At 46.3% G+C, this 16,423-nt stretch overlaps 1 protein-coding gene across 16 annotated transcripts in view; it reads right to left on the reverse strand.

The window, feature by feature from the left end:
• The window catches only part of KIAA1217 (KIAA1217 ortholog), a 501,320-nt gene that overhangs the window by 110,127 nt on the left and 374,770 nt on the right, over positions 1 to 16,423 (reverse strand). For all 16 annotated transcript variants that reach the window (XM_064162493.1, XM_064162489.1, XM_064162494.1 and 13 more), the window contains one exon: positions 15,104 to 15,299. In XM_064162493.1, the coding sequence (XP_064018563.1) occupies positions 15,104 to 15,299 (196 nt within the window). The remainder of the gene's footprint in view (positions 1 to 15,103; positions 15,300 to 16,423) is intronic.

Consider the following 16,423-nt stretch of genomic DNA (forward strand, 5'->3'; position numbering starts at 1 on the left):
AAAACAGAATAGTGGATTATATATTCTTAAGTGCACAGTAATGATCTGGGTTTCAAAGTCCACATGGAACACATACTGAGAGAGAAAAATCAGCTCCTGCAACATTTTCCATTTGAACACACTGTTGAGACAGAGAAAGCATAGACCAGTGATCTTCTTGGGCTTTGATAACTGTGCTTGACATCTGGAGGTCATCTCTCTAACTCTCTCGCTCAAGCAGGAACATCTACAGACACTTGCCCAGGACCATGTCCACACATTTGTTGAATACCTCCAAGAAAGAAGCCTCCATCATCTCTTTGGGAAACCTGTCTCACTGCTTGGTCACCCTCACAGGGAAGAAGTGTTTCCTGATGTTCAGAGGGAACCTCACATGTATCAGCTGAAGACCACTGGCCTGTCACTGGGCATCACTAAAAAGAGCTTGGTTCTGTCTTCCTTGCACCCTTCTCCTACCAATTACTTTTCTACACTGATGAGATCCCTCCCTTGAGCCTTCTCTTGGCTGAACAGTTCCACCTCCCTCAGCCTTTCCTCAGGGCAGAGATGCTCTAATCATCCTTGTGACCCTTTGCTGGACTCTCCAGCATGCCCATGTCTCTCTTGTATCAAGCAACCCAGAATGGGACATGATAGTCCAGGTGTGGCCTCACCAATGTGGAGAAGAGGAGAAAGATCATCTTCCCTGACCTGCTGGCAAGACTTCACCTAATGCATCCCAGGACCCCACTGATCTTTGCCACAAGGGCACATTGCTAGCTTACATCCAGCTTGGTGTCCACCAGGATTTCCCAGTTCCTTCTCTGCCAAAATGCTCTCCAGCTTGGTGACCTCCAGGGATACACTGGTGCCTCTACTTTGCACACATTTAGCAGCCCAGAATCAGATGGAGGAGAAAAAAGTGTAGCAAAGACAGTAAAGGTATCACTAGGTTGGTATTTCTGCCAGCTGGCTGAGAGGCACTGCCACAGCAAAATGCTCTGTGAATGGTTCAGAAGTTCTCTAGCCACTGCAAACTATTTGGAAAAGGAAAACAAGATCAGATCTGCTCAAGAATTCCTGATTACAGAAGCACCTACAGTGAATTCACAGAACCACACAGAATCACAGAATAGCATTCCTCCCATGGAGAAACTTCTTCTGTGCATCAGATGTGCTTGAAGACTTGCACAGAGTGCCAGATATATGGAGGACTACTTAAGAGTGTGTCTGATGTTCCGGGATGTATTTTATCATGCTAAAGTCCAGTTACTGGAAATGTGCATCCTCCCAGCTTGCAGCTCACTGCAGTGAAATAGATTGGTCTGTTTAATCCTGTCTATTAGCATAATAATGAGATTACAGGATGTTAGGGGCTGCAAGTGACCTCAAAAGCTCATCCAGCCCAACTCCCCCTGCCAGAGCAGGATCACCTAGAGCACAGTCACACAGGAATGCATCCAGGCAGGTCTTGAATACGTCCAGAGAGGGAGACTCCACAACCCCTCTGGACAGCCTGTTCCAGTGTTCTGTCACCCTCACAGGAAAAAAGAAATCCTCCTCATGTTTCCATGGAATTTCCTATGCCTCAGCTTCCAACCATTGCCCCTTGTCCTGTCACTGCACATCACCCAGCAGAGCTCCATGCTCCATGCACTCACACCTTACACATTTATAAAAATTAAGGAGGTCATCCCTCAGGCTCCTCTGCTCCAAGCTAAAGACTCCCAGCTCCCTCAGGCTCTCCTCATAAGGAAGATGTTCCACTCCCTCATCTTTGAGGCTCTGTGCTGAACTCTCTCAAGCAGCTCCCTGAGGTCCTTCCTGAATGGAGGGGCCCAGACCTGGGCACAATATTCCAAATGCAGCCTCACCAGGGCAGAGTAGATTCACTGCAGCTCATCTAGAAATACAATCTGAGAGCAGTTTTACACCCTTCAGTTGGGATGGCGTTAGTGACAGCAGAAGGACAGCATTCGGTCTGAACAGACTGCTGAAGCCTTTCTGATGCTTCCAGGCAGCCTGTGGAGCCCGAGCAGGTTGTGCACTGCCATGCCTTTGCCTTACCCTTCGCCAACAGCCACCACAGGCAGGCTAGAACTACCCAGAGTAGCTTACACAATCTGAAATCAATGCAGGAATTGCAGTGTAGAAGTTGTTCTCCCATGGCCAGTACAAACAGAAGGGCTGGGAACACAAGGTCCTGGGTGCAGTTACCAGCAGTCATCAGCAAATGTCAGCAAATCCCAGAGCCTGGTAACTCAGGGATTCTCACATAGTCATCAGCAGTGGCGTGGGCAGTTTATGGTGCTGACATGCAAACACTGAGCAAAAAGCAATGGGAAAGGCTAAGATTCCAGACTCCAAAGGTATTTAATGGAAAGAAGAGAAGGGACTTTAATCTGAGCCCTCTTTCCCCTTAGTCTTTAGCAATTCTGTCCCTGTCTTCCACGACTGCTGGAAGTGAGCACGTACCTAGTCAGTTGTTCCTGCAACTGGTGGGTGGATAATTGTGCTTGCACTTAGGGAAGGAAGATGTTAATTTTTTTCCTGAATACTAAACAAACTACTTGACACTACCTAACCATTATTTAATGTTAGGCTGCTTTTATAAAATGGAGCTGTGAGCATCATTTCCCTACAAGTATCAGGAGCTTCCACTTTTCCCTTCATTAAGATTGCAGTCAGACACTTTATGAATCCTACTGCAAAATTCCATTTTCTCCTGGCTTGAAAAACTGTTTCAGGCTCAAAAGTAACTCCTCAAAGTTCCTCTCAAAGACTGAGGAGACTTTGCCTAAGGATTTTATTTCTAATGCCAGTATTTAATGAGTTATTAAATTATTTTTCCTCTCTTTATTTTATTGTTTTCATTTTAATTTAATTCAGTTATTTCTTTACATTCCTCTAAGTAAAATTGGCTTTTTAGTGCTCAAATATTTTATGCAGCTAAGCATTCTTTAGAGTCCATAAACCAACTACAGGAGTAAAAAAGAAGTACATATGTTTTTAATGATTGCACTTTTTTCACTGTTCCAATATATGGGTATTCCAATCTTCATTCTTGATGACAGTTTGCAGTTCTTAAGAAGAGCACCAAGAATCTTAGAATGATTTGTCTTGGAAAGGACCTCCAAAAGTCATCTAATCCAACCCTCTTGCAGTGGGCAGGGATATCCTCCACTAGATCAGGTTGTGCAGAGCCTTGTTGAGTATGATTTTGAGTTTCTCCAGGCATGGAGTCTCAACTACATCCCTGGGCAACCTGTTCCAGTGTTCCACCACCCTCATGGTAAAGAATTTATTCCTAACATCCAGTCTAATCCTACTCTTTAATTTCCAACCATTGCCCCTCCTCCTATCACTACAGGCCTTTTTAAACAGTCCCTGTTTAGCCTTCTTGTAGGCCCCCTTCAGTTACTGGAAGGCCACTAAAATGACCCTTTGTGCTTTCATCCAAGGCTTACTACATGCACTGTTTGCATTAACAGGTCCATTCACTTTGGCCTCAGCACAGACCCATTACACACAAATAAATCCATATTTCTTTGGGGCTCATTAAACTGATTAACTGCACCTGACTATTGTAAAGTTGATACCTAGATATTAGGATTTTTTTTTCACACAGTAGGATGAAAGAGCTTGAGTTATGTGAAATAAATGTATGTCCATGAAGTGCAATAATCCATTACCAAACTCTCTCATTTTTCACTTTCATAGAATCACAGAATCAACCAGGTTGGAAGAGACCTCCAAGATCAGTGTTTTGGCATTTGAAGCTTTCTTGGATTAAAAAACTATTTATTGGCTAAAAATACAGACTTTACCTATCAGCTTTGCAGTTGTGTGTGACTTTTCTGCCCAGTTGAAAAGTCAGTGCAGAATGCATGAAATGCTGTGCTTGCATTTCAGGCCACTAAACCCACGCTGAATGTTGAGCTACTGAAACCATTAACATAAAAGAAATCACAGACTTAAAAAAAATTAAAATCTTCCTTATATGCAAGGCTAAATCATTTCAGAACATTCTTGACTCTGCCTGTCCTTCAGTACTCTCACAAAATATTGATGCAAAATCAAATCACAGTTAGTCTTTGAGTCTTGGATTTTCAAAGCAAACATGCAACGTTAGCCAAAAAAGACTGTGCCTTAAAATAGACATCTTTAACACACAGCTCAGAGAAATGTTTTGGCCACAGTCTCACTGTAAGGGTGAAAAGATTATTTTCAAAGGCATAATAAATTCTCTTTGTTTTGCTTACTCTTCCTTAAATCACATGCCCTTAAAATAAGACCTACTGCCTTCTTTCCTCCTGAGCTGCCTGATCTGTATCACGAAGCAGCAATGCTTTGGGGCATTTCCCATTTGACAAAATTAACTGCTCACTGCTCCAAATCCCATTTACAGCATGACAGAATAAGGAGATTCAAAATCCACTGTTTTAAGTTATTGATGTTATTTTCTCTCCCACACTCTGCCCAGCTGAAACGCAGAACGCTGGCAATATCCACAGGCTCAGCTTCACGGAAGCTGCTGAAGCTCTGAGGTTTCTTTTTTTTACCTTCAGCTGAAAAATTAGTCCCATGGAGAATTAAAGCAAAAAGGATCAGAATCTAACTCAGGCACAGCTTTTGTTCGGGCACTGCACATATGCCAGCAAAGCTGTTGGAAAAGAAAGTTAAACACAATGAATGTTAATGTCTCTGTGTACCCTGAAATCCCTTCTGGCACTCGTGCTTCTGTTACAATGGATTTACCTGAAACGTGAAGATTGTGCCAAATTTTACAAGCCACAAACCAAACAGGACTGCAAAATGCCCTGCTAGTCTGGGAAGCCAGGTGTGAATACCAGAATGAAGGAGGAAACACTGCCATGCAAACTGTTTGGGAAATGCAAGGCAGCCAGCACTGGCACTACTGCTTCTAGGCGCTCCCAGGTGATGCCAGACGTGGGCTTCCCTACAGTCAGCTGCAGCAAGCTGAGATGTTAAAGCTTTCCCCTTCATCCATGCTAGTGTAACAGTTTCAGAAATACCTCTGGAATTTCTGATGGGTCTTCACCTTAGGGGCAACAGAATCACAGAATGTCAGGGGCTGGAAGGTACCACAAAAGCTCATCCAGTCCAACCTCCCTGCCACAGCAGAATCACCTACACCAGATCACACAGGAACACATCCAGGCAGGTCTTGAATATCTCCAGAGAGAGAGACTCCACAAACTCCTGGGCAGCCTCTTGCAGTGTTGTCACCCTTACAGGGAAAAAAATTCCTCCTCATGTTTCTATGGAACTTCCTATGCCTCAGCTCCCACCTATTGCCCCTTGTCCTGTCATTGGGCATCACCAGCAGAGCCTGGCTCCATGCTCTTGGCATTCACCCTTTACATCTTTGTAAACACTCATGAGGTCCTCTCTCAGCCTCCTCCTCTCCAAGCAGCAGAGCCCCAGCTCCCTCAGCTTCTCCTCATAACAGAGATGTTCCATTCTTAATCATCTTTGTGGCTCTGTGTTGGACTCTCTCAAGCAATTGCCTGTCCTTCTTGAACTGGGGGGCCCAGAACTGGACACAGTACTTGAGAAGCAGCCTCACCAGGGCAGAGTAGAGTAGGAGGAGAACCTCTCTCAACCTACTAACCACCCTCTTCTAATACACCTCAGAATGGCATTGGCCTTCTTGGCCACCAGAGCACCTTGTCGACTCACGGTCAACTCCCACCCACTAGGACCCAGAGGTCCTTTTCCCTTTCACAGCTTCCTGACAGGCCATGCCATTAAGGGCAGATACTTAAACCTCTTTACAAATTGCTTCACAACATCCCTGTCAACGGAGAGGTATGTTTTATAGTAGGGGAAATTAAACACCCCAGGGGTGAAAGGACACGTTCAAAGAAAGGTTTACAGGCATAAACCCCAGATGATGATCATGAGGACACACCACATGATCAGCCATTCCCTGCCTGCACACAGAGCTCTTTCAAAACCCAAAGACCTTCTGCTCCCTCTTTAAACAAGGGTCAGTTTCAGAAGGACTTGCAAACTGTTTCATCACTTCTCCGGGAGTGCCTGCACGAAATGCATCGCCGTGCAGTGGAAGATGTGCTGTTACCTTCGCTTATGCAGGCAGCGTCTCCTGTGCAAGATGAACCCACCAACCCCCTTGTTAGAGCAGGTTCACCTAGAGCACAGTGATGTGTCCAGGTGGGTTTACAGAAACTCCAGAGGAGACTCCACAACCTCTATGAGCAGCCAGGCTGAGGATTCTGGCACCCTCCAAGTAAAGAAGCTTCTCCTTAATTTTAAGTGAACTCTTCTGTCTGTTCCAGTTTGTGCCTGCTGCCCCTTGTTCTATCACTGGGAACCACTGGAAGTGAACAGCCTCTCACCCTCTTGACCTTTACATATTGATCAGCATTGAGAAGGTTCTTAAGACTGGACAGGTTGCTCAGCCTTCCTTGTAGGTGAGATGCTCCCGTCCCCTCATCATCTTTGTGGCCTTCTGTTGGATTCTGTCCAGTAGTTTCCTTTTCTTCTTGACCTGGAGAGCCCAGAATTGTACACAATATCCCAGATGTGGCCTCGCTAGGGCAGAGCAGAGGAAGAGGAGAACCTCCCTTGACCTGCTGGCCATCTGGTTTAGAGGGTGGCAGCAGCAGCCATTCTGCACTTAGTCCAGCCAGCAGAGCCTTAACATCGCCCATGCTGTGGCTGCAGCTCACACAGACACACCAGATGCATGGTGAAGTGCTTGGCTCTGGTGCTGCTGCTGGGCTGCACACCTCACTTGGCAGCTCAGGACATGCCCACACGGGGCAAGGGTGAAGCATGGCTGAACTCACGGTGTCTAGGCTGGCTTTAGAGGAGGAGCTGCATAACTCCTTAGTTATAGCTGGTAAAGGTTTACTCCCTGTGGCAAAAGCTAGCATAATGTAGGCAGCATGACACCACTCAGCTGACATCTCTCAGCACCTCCAGCTAATACCCTGTGCTGACCTAAACCTGACGAAGGATCATGTTATCAGGGCTGCATTGTGAGCAATGATCTCAGCGCTGGGCAGCTCAGATGCTCAGAAGAGATTTAACCACAAATTGCTTTTACTTACAGAGCAGTAATTATCCTTACAAACTGGTTGTTTTAAGAGATAAAAAACACAAAGCACACAACAGCAAATAAAAAGCAAAGTACCAGATAAGAGCAAAGTTAACAAACACGATGGAGTCATCCTCTGTGACCTTTACAAATACCACTCCATTCTCTCACACAATGAATTTTAAATGGAAAAACACAGTTCCTCATAGAATCCTCTCAGCACCTTCACCATGAAGACAACGGAGGCATAAATAGCTCCTCAGTGTAAGGAAAGAAAATACCACCAAAGCTCAAATTGGAGCAGATGAGTTTCTGCCTGGGGAAGCTACTGGGCACTCTCTGGGTGGGCAAGATCGATTGCCAATGCCTGCACTGAAAAATCTTGCTGCCATTTGGCAGCACCATCTAAATCCATGGGCTCCTGCCTCGAGAGGAGCAGGAACTGATGCTGACTCTTTCTTTTGCTGACAGATGCTTGGGTGCTGGAGCATTGGAACCTTCCCACAGAACCAGAAATCACAGGCGTGAGCAAGGTGCTGCCACTCGCTTCTGACCCAGCTATCCTGCAAGATTCTGTGTCTCTGTAGTTTGGAAGTTGGTTGGAGTACCAAACCTGGACCAATTGGTAGCTCTGGACTTTTTCTGAATCAGAAGTGGAAAGCTAGGTACAACTAAAGCAGGGGGGGAATAGAATCATAGAATAGTTTGGCTTGGAAGGGACCTCAAAGCTCATCCAGTTCCAACCCCACACCATAGGCAAGGACACCTCCCACTAGAACAGGTCGCTCAAGGCCTCATCCAGCCTGGCCTTGAACACCTCCAGGGAGGGAGCAGCCACAACCTCCCTGGGCAACCTGTGCCAGTGTCTCACCACCCTCACTCTAAAGAACTTCTTCCTAACATCCACTTTAAACCTCCCTTGTGCCAGCTTAAACCCATTACTCCTCATCCTGTCATTACAAGACCTTGTCAGTAGTCCCTCCCCAGCCCTCCTGTAGCCCCCTTCAGATACTGGAAGGCCACTCCAAGGCCTCCTCGGAGCTTTCTCTTCTCCAGGCTGCAGAGCCCCAACTCTCATAGCCTGTCCTCATAGCAGAGCTGCTGCAGCACTCTGAGCATCTTCATGGTCTCCTCTGGACTGGCTCCAACACTTCCATGTCCTTCTTGTGTTGGGGGCTCCAGAACTGCACACAGGACTCCAGGTAGGGTCCGAGGAGAGTAAAAGGGCAGAATCCCCTCCCTTGCCCTGCTGCCCACACTGCTCTTGCTGCAGCCCAGCACACAGCTGCTGTCTGGGCTGCACATGCACACTGCTGGCTCATGTTGAGCTTTTCATCAACCCAGACCCCCAGGTCCTTTTCCTCAGGGCTGCTCTCCAGCCATTTGGCACCCAGCCTGGAGTTGTGCTTAGGATTGCACCAACATTGTTGAGTGAAGAATAACATCAAAGGGTAAGTAATGGAAAAATAAACAAGCTAGCAAAGGAAGCACTAGGACAAGGAGCAGTGGTTTTAAACCAGAGAAAGAGAGATTTAGATTGGATGTTAGAAAGAAGTTCTTGACTGTGAGGATGGTGCAATACTGGAACAGGTTGCCCAGGGAGGTGGTGGAGGCCCCATCCCTGGACACATTTAAGGTCAGGCCAGATGGAGCTCTGAGCAACCTCATCTAGTTGGGGATGTCACAGAATCATAGAATCAGTCAGGGTTGGAAGGGAGCACAAGGATCATCTAGTTCCAACCCCCCTGCCATGCCCAGGGACACCCTACCCTACATCAGGCTGCACACAGCCTCAGCCAGCCTGGCCTTAAACACCTCCAGGCATGGGGCCTCAACCACCTCCCTTGGTAACCCATTCCAGCCTCTCACCACTCTCATGCTGAACAATTTCCTCCTCACATCCAGTTTGAATCTTCCCATCTCCAGCTTTGCTCCATTCCCCCCAGTCCTGTCACTCCCTGACAGCCTCAAAAGTCCCTCCCCAGCCTTTTGTCGCCCCCTTCAGATACTGGAAGGCCACAAGAAGGTCACCTGGGAGCCTCCTCTTGTACTGTGCTCCTCTGACCTTGCCCGTCCTTTACTACAACAAATTGCGATTCATCTTTTGCTTTGCACACTCTGGTGTGTGACTTACTGGCTTAGAGGTAGACTTAGATTTTTTGCTTAAGGTGGAAATTAGGTCCAATTGTCCAAGTGATAGCTCCTGTGCCAGCTATTACCCATGGGATAACTCCATCTGGTCTCCTGCCTTTCCTCTGAAGGGTAGTTTGAGCAGTGCAAGCTACTCCTGTTGCCAAATTCCTTTTCCAGCAGACAGCAAATGCTGAAAGCCCAAATTGCTGCTGCTAAATCAGATTAAGAAAAGGCAGTAGAGCTGGAGGAAGACACTGCACCTTCTGCCTGGACATGACTTGGAGTAAAGAGGAAAGCTTCTGCCACCTTGACGTAGCTTAATCCAGTTTATCAGGTTGGATCCTAATTACCTTCACTACTTTCATTCTGGTCATATCCATGTTGCAAGGTCCTGCAATAGGAGTATTTCCTCGCTATATATATTGCCCAATACAAGGAGGTCTCATTTTCAGCCAAGGCCCTTTAGCATTACTGCAGAGCAAACAAACAGTAGAGATTCCATTTGAAAGGTTTTAGCAGTGACAGGTACAGACCTGCAGCACTAATGGTTTTATCTATCAAATGGCACATCCCCACCAGCATCCCTGAGATGAACCCACTGGACCCATGCTGATACAGCCTGTTGCAATGGAGACAGATTCAGCTCCAGTGTGACCCAGCAGCTACAATACTTCTCTTATCAGCTTTTTACTGGCAGACAGAATGTGCTTCTGTTGAGACAGCTTGTACTAAATAAGATCTTGCTTCTTGGAAGTGTGTTTTTCTCAAGCACCCACAGGACCTTCTCCTAAGGAGTGGATGAAGGAACTGGGGTTGTTTAGTCTGGAGAAAAGGAAGCTGAGAGAAGACCTTTTGGCTCTCTATAATTCTCTGAAAGGAGCTTGCAGGAAGGAGAAGGTTGATCTTTTCTCTCTGGTAACAAGTGATAGGATGGGAGGAAATGGTTCAAGTTGTACCAGAGGAGGTTTAGTTTGAAGATTAGAAGAAACTTCTTCCTTAAAAGGGTTTTCAACCACTGGAACAGGCTGCCCACGGAGGTGGTTGAATCCCCAGCCATGGAGGTGTTTGAAAGAGGCAGAGATGTGGTGTTGAGGGACATGGTTTAGCACCAAGCCTTGGCAGAGTTAGAGAATGGCTGGCCTGGATGAGCTCAAAGGTATTTTCTAACCAAAACTATCCCATCTTTCTATGATTTTTGGAGGAAGAATCTATTAAGCAAACAGTAACTGAGCAGACAGGTGCTAGCTGGGCAAGCTCCCATTTCCCTCTTCCATGAATCTATCTTTCACAAATCATGTAGGGACAATAAATGAAAAGTATCTCAGGACTAGGGTACGCCAATAGGATGCTTTACCTTTTTTTACTCTTCTGAAGCAAAATATTTCAGGTAAAAGATGTGTTGGGTTGTTCTGGTTTGTTTTTAAATTCCCAAGTCCTAAAACTATAATTGGAAGAGATGTGTTAGGAGAGAAAAGTCTAGAAAAGCCAGACAGGAAAACTGCTGTTACTCTAGAACAGTTTAATTTCCTAGGCTCTGTCTTCCAGCTCAATAACTGGAGGTAGTTGTTGCAGGATGTTTTTCCTACAGACCTGCCAACCCATGTTAATGCATCTGACCATGACAGCAAATATTTACATGACCTTTTTGCATGTTGGCTGCTTTGCATACACTGTAAGAAGACAAGATAGGGAAAATTTCTTTAAGCTGACTGAATACATTAAAGCTATACTCAGTCTTAAGTTGAAACGCAGTTCCCAGGGAGTTTCTCTCCCATGAATTAAACTGAAGATCCTGCTGACTTCATTAGGCTTGAATCATGCCCTAAGGAATCAGGGAGGGCAGTAGCAAGGCTAACAAATCACAGGCTGCTCTTGTAAAGTCTGCAGCCATTCACACATCTCCTGCCTGCTTTAACATGCCTATTCTAATTTCTAGCTCATAAATGGTAAACAACAATTAATTACCAGCAATATAACAACATAACTCTACCTTTAGCATTGCTATTTCTCTGTGTGAGCCTTACAGCACACTGCATACACATGTAGAGAGAGTTATTTCTGCTGCTGGGTGATAGCCACCATGTCACTGTCCCACTGCAATTACAACACTGTCTTTTAGCAGCCTTTGAGAAGCACCTGCAAGAAATGCTATCAAAATCAGCAAGAGCATTTCCATAGAGGGTGGCAGCAAACTAATTAGTCAGATACTAAAATCAGGGCCTGATAACAACTGCAGGTTAGGGAGCTAACAAATAATATTTGGAATGCTGCATGGTTGCTTAAGGCTCTCCACATGCCAATCCTTAAGGGCCTGTGTAATTTACTTCTGTAAGTAATCCTCCAAAGGCAAATAAAATGCAAATTTTGGCAGGTATTTCTGCAGAGGCCTTTCCATGCTACTTAATTTTAGGCAGAGGTTTACCAACAAGAAGCCCAGTCATCCTCTATTCCTTATCCATCTGGACTGGAGCTGCCAGGAGTCCTGGAAGAGAGACCAGAAGGTGCCTGCAACCCTCGCGCCATAAAGTTTCATCCTCCTCAGTGACTTCTCAAACCCAAATCCTTGTGAAGATATGGAAATCCCTCCTTGTACTACACTCTTCCTCAACCCAGCATCAAGCCCTGGATGCACACAGCCTGATTCTGCGGGAGCTGTTTCTGCAGCTGGAGGTTGTGATCATGCCCTGCTCTCAGGGGGCTGCCACCCATCACATCAAGCACCCCCAGCTCCTTTTCTGCCAGACGGTTGCCAGCCACACTGCCCCAAGCCTGTAGCATTGTTTGGGGTTGTTGTGGCCCAAGTGCAGGACCTGGCCTCACTGAAGCCCATGCCATTGACACTGGCCCTATCCAAGTCCCTCTGCAGAGCCACCCTACCTTCCTGCAGGTCAACGCTGCCACCCAACTTGGTGTCATGTGCAAACTTACTGCTGACACACTCTACATCTTCATCAAGGTCATCAATGAAGATGTTAAACAGCAATGGTCCCAACACTGAGCCCTGGGGGACACCACTTGTGACTGGCTGCCAGTTGGATTTAACTCCATTGACCGCCACCCTTTGGGCCCTTTTGTCCAGCAGTGCTTTATCCAGCAGAGCTGTGCTTGTCCAAGCCATGAGCAGCCAGTTTTACTTATTTCCTAAGAAGAGAAATATTTTCATGAAGTCCTCAGCAGTTTCCTGTTTGTTTTTTTCATTTGGTTGGTTGGTTTTGGTTAAAAAAACCCAAACACTTCCATTGCACTGCTGGAAGCAAACCCAACCTTAACAGGGCCACAAAGAGGCTCAAAAGTAAAGCTGCCAACCATTGCTCATGGTGCTGTTAGAACACACTGGCAGAAAAGACAGAAAAGGCATTATTGGAAGAGAAATACACTGGAAAAGCTCAGCTAAAATGGAACTATTTCAGGATCATTTTTAGACTGCCCTGTTAAAGCAAATTATTTCATGGCATCACAGAATGTTAGGGGTTGGAAAGGACCTTGAAAGATCATCCAATCCAACCCCTGCCCCTGCCCCAGCAGGATCACCTATACCAGATCACACAGGAAATGCTATGAATAGTTCCTGGAACAACCTGAAGATGACAGCCTGTGGAGTGCTGACAATTTATTACCTCCTATTTGGCTAGTGTGATGATCCCTTCAGCCACACACACAGCTGTGACCCTTCCCTTCCTGTGAGGCAGAAGAGAAGAGGATGATCATATGACTCCAGTTTCAAATCTAGAAACTCTCAACTGAAATGTTTCATATCACATTGCTTCTCTCTATTTCCTCCCCGCCCCCCCACCTGGTGTTTCTCCCTGCATTCAGCCTGTTCATGCTGAGATAAGCCAGGGTCCCTTAACTTCCAGCTGGCTGAGTCTAGTCTGAGTGAATTCACTGTGTGTGTGGGTGCAGGTAACTCCCAAACCATCACAGGAGTCTTCAAAATTTCACCCTGAAGAGCCTGACATCCTGAAGATCAGCAGTGTTGCTCCAGGAGCTAATGCAAGCAGGGATCAGTCCCTTGTCCCCACTCTCTGCCCCACTTGCCAGCTCTGAGGGTGGCAGTGACCCCTTTCAGCCGAGTTTTCATCTCACTCATTGTGGTTCTTCGGTATCGTAAACCTCTTGACAGACACCGAGATTTCTGAGAACAAAGAAACCACTGTGCTGAGCTTACAAGTGTGGTCTGACTTGCAGCCCATCCCTTGCTTTACGTCACTCAGGATTTTGGGAGATGAGTCTACAGGAAAGCAGCAGTTCAGTTTATTACCTTTGAGCAAAAGCCTGCCTTCCCCAGCAGTGCCCATGCACATCACCTGCCTTCCCGCAGCAGGGCAACTGCCCTCTGCTGTCCTGCTGCACAAAAACCTGCACCAACACCATCCGTCAGCTGAGCACAGCCTCCAACACAAACCCCACCATCAGGAAAGGAGCTCTGGTTCACAGCTGGGCTTAATTCAACCCTGAGACATGGGAAGAATGAGAGCAGCAGAGCTGTCCACCTGCCCTGGCATATCTTCGTGCAGAGGGCAGAGCACTACCCCGAAGCAAAGGGCATCTCCATCAGACATCCGTTCAAATCCTCTGCCTGGAAAGCTAATGCCACACAAATACCAAACCTCTTCTCTAAGAGCTGGCTCTGCCAGGCAAGAATATCTCTAGGTTTCATGCAACTAAGCTGGGCAAAGCTGATAAAGCTGATGAAGAGATGATCAGCAAAAAAGCCTGTCTCTCCTGTCTGAAAATGAAGGTGCAGCAAGCTCCCTGCCACACAGAGCACAGGCATGGCAAAACGTATCTGCAGTACTGGGTTTTAACCTTTGGTCCCAGAGTCTGCATCTTTCTCCTCACCTATCGTGTTCCCAGGACACTTTCAGACCTTATGACAATAATTCCTCCATTCCCCTAAGTTACTCAGTACCTCACACTGAGCTCATGTCCATGGAACAACTTGACCCTAAAAATAACGTGCTACCAAACTCTTCACTTTTTGAACTCCAAATTATTTGCTATCAACAACTCCCTGATAAGAGGCTGGAATGAGGTGGGGGTTGGTCTCTTCCCCTGGGTAACAAGTGATAAAACAAGAGCAAACAGCTTCTAGTTGCATCAGGGGAGGTTTAGGTCAGATATTGTGCTAGTTTGAGCCTAGCTGGGATATTTTGGTGAGAAGAATTAGATTACAGGCTGTGAAAAGGAAACAATGGTGATGTCTACTTCACTCATAGGCCTGCTGAGATGTACAAGAACAAGAACACAAACATAGATAACAGAGTTGCTCTTGGGTTCAGGGGCTGCATGAACTTCTCTCTCTAACTGTCTGTGTGACTAATCCTTCTGCCTCCTAACCCCTCTGGCTGACCCCCTAAACTCACCTTGAATGTAAGGCAAAGTCTGGGGTAAGGCAGAGGGGTGGGAAGGAGGTGGAAGGGTGGTTGAGAGCCCCTCCTAGGGACTCAGGTTTCTGGGAGGGCTGCTGTGTTTCTGTATTACCTTTTAACTTGTATGTTTCTGTATATATTGTGCTAAGCTGTAAATATAAAGCTTCATTCTCAAACTTCCAGATCGGCTGAGTGTAGTCTGGGTGATTTTCTGAAGTGTGTGGAGGGAGGGTAACACCCAAACCATCATAGACACCAGGAAAAAAACATCCTCACTGCAAGTGTGGTCAGGCATTGGAACAGGCTGCCCAGGGAGGTGCTGGAATCATTATCCCTGGAGATGACCTAAAACCATGTAAGGCACAGTGCTTCAGAACACGGTTTGGTGGGCATGATGGTGGTGGACTGACGGTTGGACTCAATGATCTTAGAAGTCTCTTCTGACCTTAATGCTTCTATGAGTCAATGATCCAACTTAAGAACTCTTTGGAATGCACAAGTGGAGGGGAGAAGGAGCAACGCAAGGTCTTACCCAGTGATCTCTCCTTCGTCTGGTTTGCCGACCGCACCACGGGAAGACTTGCGCGCGTGCGGCTGCCCCTCGAGAAGGGCGTTGGAGAATCGCCCTCGGACATGGCCTCTAGGGAATCAGCAGAAGCTTCAGAGAGGTGTTCTGTCTGGTCACCCAACGCGTGCTGCGGGCTCTGGCACGGCTTTGGGCTTCTCGTCTGCAAAAGAGAGTATTTCATTATTGGTATACTGAAACTGGAACGGATCGGGGGTGGAAGACAAACAGGAAGCAGCAGGAAGAAGTTCAGACTTCTTCAAACATGCTGAAGGTCACTTCTGTGCAGGTTATTGTGCTGGTTTGAGGCTAACTGGAGTATTTTAGTAAGAGAAATGAGATCATTGGTTGTGAAAAGAAAATAACAATGAAGTCCATATCCTTCACTGGTTTGCTGAGAGGGATAAAGAGCCAAAATGTAAACAATCACTCTCACCCGGGGCTGTGTTGCTGGATCTATTCACTTCCTTTTAACTCTGCTCTAATCTCTCTCCACTAACAAGTAGCACGTAAGCTTTGCTGGCTTTAGGCTTTGTTTGCCTGGCTGGGAAGGGAGATAGAGAGGAAGAAAGAGGGGGGTGGCTTTGAGCCCTTCTGGGCAGTTTCCATTGTGCAGGAGGGAGTTTGGATTTCTGTATCATTTCTAATTTGTATGGAACTGCAAACACTTGTAAATAGATTGTGTGTATATATATGCTTGTAAATTTTGCTCTCCACTAACAAATATCAAGTAAGCTTTGCTGGCTTTTGGTTTTGTTTGCCTGGCTGGGAAGGGAGAGGGAGAAAGAAGGGTTGGCTTTGAGCCCTTCTGGGCAGTTTCCTTTGTCCAGGAGGGAGTTTGGATTTCTGTATCATTTCTAATTGGTATATAATTGCAAATACTTGTACATAGATTGTGTATATATATATTATAATATATTGCTCCTTCCAAGCAGTCTGAGCTAGTCTGGTAAATTTCAGTAGTGTGGGAGGGAAGAGTTCCTAACTCACCTCAGTTATATAGGAAAATAGTGTCCTTGGGTACTCTGCTGTATTTTTTATCCTTGCACACCTACACTGCAAATTTTGCTGCTAACAAGGCCCTGAGGATAAGACATGTGCTGAGGAGATGTATGGTAATGCCACTCCTTGCTGCTCGAACGACCACTATAGCACAGACATATTCATACACACAGTTATGTGGACAAGAAATCCTCTGAGAAGGAATACTGTAATGTAGCTGTAAGTTACCAATCTCCTCAGTATATATTCTGCTGTGCCAGGTCAGGCAGCACAGCCAAAATAAAC

This window comes from Pogoniulus pusillus, chromosome 23 (assembly GCF_015220805.1).
Source record: "Pogoniulus pusillus isolate bPogPus1 chromosome 23, bPogPus1.pri, whole genome shotgun sequence".
Classification (NCBI taxonomy): Eukaryota; Metazoa; Chordata; class Aves; order Piciformes; family Lybiidae; genus Pogoniulus; species Pogoniulus pusillus.